Below are 10,124 nucleotides of genomic sequence, written 5' to 3'. Positions count from 1 at the left end.
CACTAGCCTAGGGGTGAAGACGTTGACTCGTACTCCATCTCTTCGTTGGTATCCAACAGAATCCTAATTCACCGGATCATTCCTGCCTAGATGCCAGTCTTGCTGTCACGGTAAGGGTTGCATTGTGCCCTCTACCCGAAGGCTCTTTTCTGGGTTAGTATTTCTCAGAAGGATGACCCTTTTCGTCTCCTGAATGGATATTAGCATACATCTCTGCACTCTGCCTTCTTGTGCTTTTCTCTCCCACACTCTCTTACTTTTGTCACCTTGACGTTACAATCTTTTAATCGATTTCTTACACTGGCCTCCGCTAATCTTAATTTCCTTCAGCCTTCCCTTCGAAGACATCCTCCTCGGACCTCCCGGCCAACCTTTCCCAGTTCGAACTATTGTTTCAGCTGGTCCATTCATTAATCGTTTCAACATCTCCGTCATTCATTCCAATACACTAATACACGACTGTCACTCTCTTAATTCCGTCGTTGCCTGATAGACCCGTTCTTCAGGCTTCCTTTCGTTGAAACTCGCCAATACAAAGCTCATACGTCAACTTGTGCTTCATACTTCGGTTGATCCAAGTACTTCCGCAATCATGGATTACCATCGCAACTACCGTCCTTGTCCCACGTTCTTCGTGGAAGAAGAGTTCGGCATGGAAAGTCGCATTCGGCAAGAACGGCAAGCGAAACAGGAGCATGCCAAGCAGATGGCTCGTGAGCGTCAATACGTCATGGCGGATGAGCTATCTAATCTCACAAGCGAGCAGCTTCGGGACGATGTCCTGAGTCACATGTTGGAAATGGATGTGAGTGACTAGACCCTTGGTTTCTCTCCAAGGCTATACGTTGTTAACCTAGTCTCCGCCATAGAACCAAACCCTGCCCGACGTCGAGTCCATTGACATCCAAACCGAGATCCAGTGGTTTATGCGACCGTACCTTCTTGACTTCTTGATCGAGGCCCACACTGCGTTCCAGCTCCTCCCATCCACCTTGTTCTTGGCAATCAACCTTTTAGACCGATACTGCTCCAAGCGTGTGGTCTACAAGCGCCACTACCAGTTGGTTGGCTGTGCAGCTCTACTCATCGCGGCCAAGTACAATGACAAGAAGGATCGTGTTCCCACTATCAAGGAGTTGAAGTCGATGTGCTGCTCTCTTTACGACGACGATATGTTCACCCAGATGGAATGGCATGTCCTCCAAACTCTTGGCTGGTCCATTGGACACCCAACTGTGGATGCTTTCTTGCAGCACGCCGTCTTGGATGATGCTTACGACCCCGAGGTGGAACACATGGCTCTGTACATCCTGGAGATTGCCTTGTTCCACCGGGACTTTGTCGCCAAGCTATCGTCTGAGCTTGCCCGTGCCGCTCTTGCATTGTCACGTTGCATTCTTAACCGGCCTCAGCCCCGTCATACCCATTGGTCATCGCAGTATGACTCGATGACTCTCGTTGCCTTGTCTCAACAGTTGCACCAACCCTCCACCGTGGTCGCCCGCAAGTACGCTTCCGCTCACTACTCTCGGGTCTCCAAGGTCATGGAACACTTCCTCAACCGCCAGGCTTCGTTGGCAACCTACGCCCGTTGCACCCCTCCGGTCGAGACTCCTATCGAGTCCAAGCCATACAATGGGGAGATTGGCCTTGCCACCCCTCAGAAGTCCCAGCAGTTGACAGCTATTCCTCATGGTTACCTCACTCCTCCCATCACCCCGGACAACGAGGCACTTGTGCATGCCCATGCTCAAATGGCGAATCACGATATGAGCCGCGGAATGGCCACTGGTCACCATGGCTGTTCCCCTTCCCCCGCACCATCCGCTGAGATGCAATACATGAACAGTGAAGCATACCAGCAACAGCAGGAGGCTATGTACATGGCGCAGCAAGCAGCACTCCAACAGTTCCCTCTGGCACCTACCCATATGGGAATGTGCCAGACATATCAGGGTGGGATGTAAACGAAACGACGGAACGACCAGCAAACCAAATAAAATTTGGCCGTTGCACATATTTCCAGCATTTCATTTCATTTCTCTCATCTTCATAGAATGCCTCCAAGAAGCGTCCGATTGCGCATTGATCCACCTCGATATTCCATCTTAATACTCAATGCGCCATACCAGCTGTTCACCTGTGCTATATCCCCCGAACTCGACTATGTCCACTTTCGTCCTTTACGCTTTGCATTCGGCTCTGGTTCTGCGGAACCAGAGTCGAGACCAGCCCTTCACTTCCTGTTCCAAAAATTGCATACCCATTTGCTCCCATACCCATTAGTTTTGGGTCATCCGTTGCACTTGACTTACCATCTAGCATTGCGAGCGCGAGCCATGTTGATTTATTTGTTTTTCAAGAATACAGTTTGATGTTTTCCACTCCCCTCGTCACATTAACTTCTCTTCTCTGTCAAGGAATACCATGCACACCTTGACCCTTTGTATTTCTGCGCGCCAATTGGTGCTGCGTTTTTGATATCCCCATTCCCCCTGCGCTCCACTATCCTTAGCAGCTTGACTGCCTTCCCAATTGCGCCCCCAACACCCAATCCCCGCCCCTCAAAACCCCCCCCCTCAAACCCGTTTTTAATGTGCCTCGTTTCTCATGGAGGTCACAAAAAAAAGCAAAAAAAGTGTGAAAACCCGGAAAAAATTATATGTCTTCTGGGGAGGAAGGGTGTCCGAGTCCATATTTGGTTGGAATCAACGGATGCCTTTTCTTTTCCCTCGCTCTCCCCTTCCTTTGTATCTAGCCTTTGACACATGCCCTGAACGCCTGTCCGTCATCCATCACGGGAGGCGGCAGGCCAGGTGCCTTTTTCTTTTATTTCTTATGTGAATTTGAGAATGGGGTGTCGGTATGCCGCTTGGCGCTGAAATATATCCCATTTTCAGTGAACTTTTGGATGCTTTAAATTGTAGTCTTTATTTGTTCTTGTAGAGTACTCCGTACTGTGCTCTCCTTTGGGATTTTCAGCGAGCTACTGCATGGTAGCCATATTTCTACTCCGCACCTATGTCAACGGCATGTCACTCTCTGCGCTGCTCTTGTCTGAATTTCAGTCCGATATCCATTGTCTTTCTCTGGGTATATGCCACTGACAGGATATACTTTTGTTGTGATGCTTTCCACCAATAGCTCTAGTGTCTCAAAATGTATATCCAGCCACTCGGACAAGGTCTCATATATATATATTTTACTGTCATCGAGGCCCTGTATATATTATATGGACCACTTTTTTTTACAACTAAGACTATATATATTTGAAAGTCTATTAGACATAGTTAAAATAAGATTGAAAAGAGATGCTTTATTCCAAAAGGCTCGGGTCTAGGAATGATATTCAAGTCGTTCGGGTGTTAGCCGGAGATAAGGAAGCGGCTGTTGGTGAAGCTGGTTGAACCCTACCACATTCCACCTACAATCATCCACCGCAATTATGGAGGAGCTCAGTAATAGAATGTACGGTTTGTGGAGCTGAGGATATGCCATCTATCGCACCACCTACTTCAAATCCGATGCTTCATTCCTAGGCGCTGTTAGATACACCGAGGCCTGCATCAAACGGCAATTTCTGAGACAGTACTCCGTATGCCCAGTCACATATAGGAGATGCTAGCGCACTTTGCACCAAACACCGGTCTACCATCGTAGAAGATCTGCAATTTGACAGGGCGTCTATCGATACGACTCGTGCTCATTTTCGGCGTCGGGTGGACGTGACAATTCGAACTAATTTCGAATGGATGAAATGTTGGACACATGCTATGGGATCTTTGGATGATAATGGAAGATGGTTATTTGATAGCATCGACTTTCTATTCGAGGGGTGGGTGTATTGCGGATGAATCAATGCCACATATTAAATATCGCATAGGTCGTCAGAAGACGAGACCTACATGCGTGACTGCATATGATAGATCATATGGACAAAGGAAAGCAATGGAAGTGCATCATTCCTACCTGATTTACAGAAACTCTTAGGGAAGGTTCGTTTTTTCGAGCCCCATTGTATTCCCGTCGCTCTTTCCCCCTTCTAGTAGAATCGAAGAAGAGCCGGATAATTGTATATACAACCCTGGAGGCACGGCCAACACGAGGTATTGAACCAGGTCAGCCGTATTCACTGCTTCACTTGACGCCAGACCGGCGACGGCGGCCTAATACGGTGTCAAAGCGGCGTTTCTGGCCAGCATTCACCGAGTACAGAGTAAAAGAAGCATAAATAAAGTGAAGATTGAGATAATAATAAAACAGTCAAATTTCTCTTAAGAATACAATTTCGCTCATTCGCAATAAATCCAAGTCCAGCAGATCCAATAATACCCACGCTATGCATCGCAAGAAACAAAAGAAACAAATAGAAGGGTGTCAACCCAATTAGCCCTCACAGCATGACCATGCAGCTAGCTGCTTGGTGGCAACGCCGAGAGGAAAACACGTGTTCAACAGTAACCAGTAGAGTTGGAAGGGTAGAATGTAGAAAGTAGAAGGGGGAAGGGGAGTAGAGAGTAGAGGAATGAAGGAAGACGAACTCCAGAATAATGATACAAGGGGAAGAGTGGAGACGTGAAAAATCCGGGGAGAGGCAAATGGACAAGTCAGAAAAGGGAAAAAACGGCACAACAGCCCTGAGAATCCGAGGAATCCCAAAAGTAGAAGCATCCCGATCTGGTCAGGGGCGAAAGAGAAAGCGTCAAGCGGTGACGAGAGGCAGCGAAAAAAGGGGGTTTTGGCGTCCAATGATCTCCCCGAACCATCTTGGTCGATCACCGCCTCACTTTTCTTCCTTTTTTCTGGGCTTTTCTGTCTCTTCTTCTAGTCTGGACCCCTTTTTCGCCTTTGTAACGCGCGTGTAAAATGGTGGTCTCCGCGTCTCGCTCTCGAGCCGAACGTCCCATATGTAGATATAGCAATTGAGATGCATAGGGACGTAGGCAATTCGAGTTGTAAAGGACAACTACTTCCAGCGTTGTTTGTCCCAGTCAGATGGCCGCGTCTCATCGTAGATTCGGCCGCCCTTGTTGTGAACGATCACCGGAGGTTTGCGGACGGGATTGGTTGCTGGGGTCTGCATTAGCTCGGGCTGAATCTGGAGATCGGGACAGGGATGTGATGCACTTGACATACTCAGACTCCGGACTTCGGTGGCCACCACCTGATCGTTGTTGCTGCCTCTGCTGGCTAGTGTTGAATTGGAGTCGTTCACTTTGTGTGGCATTGTGGAGGAATAGTAGGAATGGTTTGTAGTTTGTAGTTTGTTCAACTTTGAGGGTGGAGGTGGAGGTGAAGGCGAATATGGCGAAGAAGAGGGATATTAGGGTATTAAATGAGGTAGAGGTACCCCGTAGAGAGCAAAGAGAGTAAAAAGGTAAAAAGCTGAAGAGATGAACGGATATGTATAGTACGCGTCGAGCGTGAGGCACAGTGTTGAACTGAGATTATAAGGACAATAATTAAGATATAGACAAAAGGTATAGATAAAAGGTATAGAGGAAGACAAAAATATAAAAGAAGACAATAGTGATGTTGTTGATATGCTGTAGTTTGGTTGATAATGAAGTGATAGTTCGAGGGCGACGACTTCTTTTTGTATAGCAAGCCATCCGCATTGAGGTTCGCCCCGATCTACACTCTGGGGAACATACGTCGAGCAGCTCACTAGTCCCAAAAGAGGACAAGAGCTGGGAATGGATCATCTCCCCCTGACGTATTTGGTGCCTGGTAATGGCTGCCACGATCAAAGCATTGATTGGCCTAGAGGTTCGATCGAAAGTAGGGCAGCCAGTGATGAAGGGGAGAAGTTGCTAGGGCTTTGTGCCGGTAAGATTTCCAATAATGATGAGTCAGCCATTCTTCGTCCTATTTACAGAATCGGACTGGTCGTGTAACTAAAATAGCAAATACATAACTAAATAATAATAAATCGTTACGTTGAGGGGATTCCTCGCTTCCCACACCGCTAGGATGCGTCAATGGCGGCTGTACAGAGTGCGTGTATATAGTATCATACTATGTTGTACGACATGCTACTGGCTAACTATTGATTCTTTCACCGCAATTGGAACTCCACTTTGGTCCAGAATCTTACGTCTCGATCATTATGCAAATCGACACTCTGTTCCTTGTCCATAATCCTCAGCCTGGCTAATCTGTATTAGGCTCCATCGGAAGATCTGCCCGCCCCGGTTCATACAGGGGTCATCCCATGGGGAAAATAATAATTATGAAACTTAGGTACATATACATCTCCCTATAGAGCAATGCATAAACACTTGGTCATGGTCTCGTTGGTAGTGCACGGATGTGCGTCATTCCATCTAGACCGAGATTCTGGCCCTGGAGTCAACCCTTTCCTGGTCAATCACTTTCCAAGCTAAGTATACCCCGGGAGGGCTTCCCTAGCAACGCCTGAACCGGCAATGGGCTTGCGAAGCGTGTGGATTGCCTGACCCCTTCTGCCCTTCTGACCTGGTCCCGTGGACAAACATAACCCATCCCCGTCAGGATTCTAGAACCAGCCTCCCCTGAAATCGTAAATCGTGTCAGCTCGCCTGTCCACCGCCCTCGCGCTTCATCCGGTCTTGCCACCCGTTCATGCTCCGTCGAATTCCCAACGTCCGTCGCGGTGCTTGTTGGATCATTGACATCGTCGTGCTGTGGAACGTCGACACCGGCTGGAACCCGGTGGAGCTCTCGGGTTTCACCTCGTCTGCCCCGGCTGTTCCGCCTGCGGATGTACTATTGCCGTTCTGTTCCTGCGTCTTCGACATCCTGGCAGGTCTCAAGGTTGTTGGTTTGGATGGAGTTGCCAGCCACGTGTAACCATTGGGGTCCGTAGGCTCTAGGGTCGGCCTTGTTGGAATAAGTGGTCGTGGCTGAATACGGTGAGAGGAGAGGGTAGATGGGACGATGCTTCTTGCCCCTGAGCGTTGATTCTGCGGTGGTGGCTGTGGATAGCGAGGCAGAACTGGTTCCCTCTTCTGGGAGGATCCTGGGCCTGCAAAAAAGTTGGATATGCTTGCCTGTGTGAGTCCGTCTTTACGGCTTGCGCCGCTGAGCGGTTTCGATCTGTTTGCCCCAGCTGCACCTGCATCCGCTGAAGCCTTGGAGGCTGACTCCGCGGGGGGTTCGGGGTTGGCCGCTATGTAATCCCGGGCAGATGTAAAACCCGATAGACCAGTTGTAGGAATCGTAAACCCTGTCGAGTTGTTCATGGTATACCCGGTCGATGAGATGTAGGTGGTCGATTTTGGCCCCTGGTTCATATCTGACCGCCGACGCTTTGGATTGGGCTCGCCAGAGGCGTCGTGAGAGGTAGATGTGCCATCGAATTTGCTGCGGTCCTCCTCGCCCTCGGGTGTCCATCGATCGTCCAGCGTCGATGGAAGAAACTCGAGCCCCTTGTAAATGTCGTCTAAAGATGGCCGCGGGCGACGCAGAATATCGGCAATTGCATACACCACCTTCTCGTGGAGAGACGGCCCCGTTGACCGAAAGCGCGATTTGGTCAACTTGGGAGGAAGGAATGGCGTCAAAGTGGTGGCACCAGCTTCTCCTTCTCCTAACCGCGGTTGTCGAATAGGAACACTCAAGTATAACAGGGCCTGCGCTCTCGTCATCGCGACATATAGTAATCGTCTCTCTTCTTCTATCACCTCAGCACGCGAGTGAGGAATGCTCCCGTTGTACACTGCAGGAACAAATACGACTGGCCACTCCAGGCCCTTGGCAGCGTGGATAGTTGAAATAGTGACTTTCTCTTGCGGTTGGTCTCCCTCTTTGGTTTCTTCTTTGGTTGTGATCTCCGTAGCCAAGGCGACATTCGCCAGGAACCGAGTGAGAGCCTCCTCGCCAGGATGTGCCTGCTGTTGCTGCACACCTTCGATTTCAGGGAGATCCATTTCTTTATCAACCTCCTCCTCTTCAAATGCTGCGACTTCACTGGCTTGATGCATCAATTCCTTAACATTCGCCCAGCGACTGTCTTCGTCAAGGGGATATGCTCTGATGAGATATTCTTGGAATGAGAGGCGTTCGGCAATGAACTCAATCAGAACGCGTGGAGCGGATGCATCCTCACACTCTTGCAACTTCTGTCTAGAGGCTTCAATCAAATTGATTAGAACGCAGAGTCCCTGCTCTGCGGCTTTTTGCAGTTTCTTCTCAGTCAAACGGCGCCCTTGGATGACATCCTTGATGAAGTCCCATAGAGGAATTTTGGCCTTCTCCGCACCGCTAGTCAATTGCTTGATTGTCTCATCGCCAATCCTTCGTGGCGGAACATTCACAATATTCATCAACGCGTCCGAATGTCCCGTATGGCTCACTACCCTCATATAATTGAGAAGAATCTTGACTTCAGTTCGATCAAAGAATTTTCTCCCTCCAACCATCTTGTACGGTATACCCGCTCTTCCAAAGGCTGTTTCGATTTGTGTAGACAGCGAAGCCGACCGGAGCAGGACAGCAAAGTCAGACATGCGCAGTAGACCGCCGGTCATCGCTGCACATCGCTTGATCTCAAGTACCATCCACTGCGCCTCTGCGTTGGGATTTGGGAGACTTCTTAGCACGGGCAAGGTTCCGAAGGAGTGCGTAGCTAGCAATGCCTTTGCAGGCCGGCTCGTATCCTGCTCAATCACTTCTTGGGCTGCATTCAAGATAGAACCTGCAGAGCGATAATTGTCTTCCAAGAGTACAACCGTCGTGTTTGAATATCGGTGCTGCATCCGCTTGAGATTCTGGATCTCCGCAGAACGAAACCCGTAGATGCTTTGATCCGGATCTCCGACGATGGTGATTCGTCGGTTCTTAGATGCGAAGAGGTTCATCAATTCATATTGTATGATATTGGTGTCCTGGAACTCATCCACCAAGACAGCCTGCACATTTGAGACACATTCTGGATGGTCTCGGAGCAGATCTCCACAACGCAGAAGGAGGTCATCATAATCCAGGAGATTGGAGGCGGCCAGTGCTGATTCGTAGTCACGATAGATATCAACAAGCTCTAACTCCTCTGCTTTGGCTCTGTCGGCCAGGGCATCAGGACTGAGTCCATGTGCTTTATGTCGAGAAATTCGGCCTTGCGCCGCCTTGACTTCAATGCTAGACTTCAGTCGTTTAATGGTTCTCTGCAGTGACAATTAGAAAATAGAAACAAGCTATATAATATAAAAGTGCTACTCATACTCTGATAATTGCGCGGGTATCATCCGAATCCGCAATGCCAAACCCCTTCCGCAGGCCGATCAAGTATCCGTACTTAACCAAGTAGCGGCGACAGATGGAATGAAAGGTGCCGAGAATCAAGCGCGATTCGAGTTTTTCTCCAATGAGTTTTGCGAGCCGCTCCCGCATCTCACGGCTGGCCTTGATGGTGAATGTGCAGCATATAACATCTTGCGGTTGGTATCCGTGGTGCGAGAGGAGGTACGCGACGCGTGCGGTCAATGTCTTTGTCTTACCCGAGCCCGGTGGTGCGAGCACTTGCAGGATTGAGCCAGATGAAGTGACAGCTTCCCGCTGGGCATGATTCAGGCCGTCTAAAATCGGATCCATGACATGTGGGGTGTTTGCCAATCCTCGGGTGTTTGTGAGGAGGAGACGCGAGAAAACGCGACGTCATGTGACACTTCCACTCTACATTGAGGACGACTGTTTGAAGAATTAACGGAATTGGTACGGAGTACTTGCTAACTACCTGTCTCTCGATTGTGAAATCTGATAATTCAGATACGAGCCATAGCGATGGTATTGAGGGGATAATTGTGAGACGGCAAGCCCCGAAGACCTCTGTACCTAGATTGACACATGGATGATACCGTGACTTTAGCCATCTGGCCATTATGTAACTAATAATACATTTTCACCCTGGCATTTGACCAAGACGCAAAACTCTAACCAAGTGGAATTGGTACTTTTGTACAAAGACCTGAGATATATTCCTGTCCCTCGGATATATCATCGCATGACTCGTTCACAAAGCCCCTTCCCGTCTTCTGTTGGCGATATTTTGATTCAGTCTTCAGGAGTGGGCCCGATGTCTCCCGCCGTGCCGGATCCCGACCTGCCTATCTGATACAAGCGCTCCAGCAACGCGGGACATGCCTGAC

The 10,124-nt window shown here is 49.2% G+C and overlaps 3 protein-coding genes across 3 annotated transcripts; 1 reads left to right on the top strand and 2 right to left on the bottom strand.

The window, feature by feature from the left end:
- Positions 1-592: 592 nt before the first annotated feature.
- N7518_006705 (uncharacterized protein) lies at positions 593-1,967 on the top strand (the record flags this gene model as incomplete). The annotated part of the gene is made up of 2 exons (XM_057187632.1): positions 593-805; positions 870-1,967. 2 exons carry the CDS (start codon positions 593-595, stop codon positions 1,965-1,967), a joined length of 1,311 nt encoding a protein of 436 aa, XP_057039335.1.
- A 2,999-nt stretch (positions 1,968-4,966) lies between these two features.
- On the bottom strand, positions 4,967-5,227 carry N7518_006704 (uncharacterized protein; the record flags this gene model as incomplete). Its single annotated transcript, XM_057187631.1, has 1 exon — positions 4,967-5,227. The coding sequence occupies one exon, from the start codon at positions 5,225-5,227 to the stop codon at positions 4,967-4,969; it is 261 nt and encodes an 86-aa protein (XP_057039334.1).
- Positions 5,228-6,551: 1,324 nt separating this feature from the next.
- On the bottom strand, positions 6,552-9,570 carry N7518_006703 (ATP-dependent helicase; the record flags this gene model as incomplete). Its single annotated transcript, XM_057187630.1, has 2 exons — positions 6,552-9,143; positions 9,202-9,570. 2 exons carry the CDS (start codon positions 9,568-9,570, stop codon positions 6,552-6,554), a joined length of 2,961 nt encoding a protein of 986 aa, XP_057039333.1.
- Positions 9,571-10,124: the final 554 nt, after the last annotated feature.

Source organism: Penicillium psychrosexuale (genome assembly GCF_028828465.1).
Source record: "Penicillium psychrosexuale strain IBT 29551 chromosome Unknown utg000004l, whole genome shotgun sequence".
Lineage (NCBI taxonomy): Eukaryota > Fungi > Ascomycota > Eurotiomycetes > Eurotiales > Aspergillaceae > Penicillium > Penicillium psychrosexuale.
The sequence above is the reverse complement of the archived record's forward strand: the minus strand, read 5'-3'. Positions and strand labels throughout refer to the sequence as shown.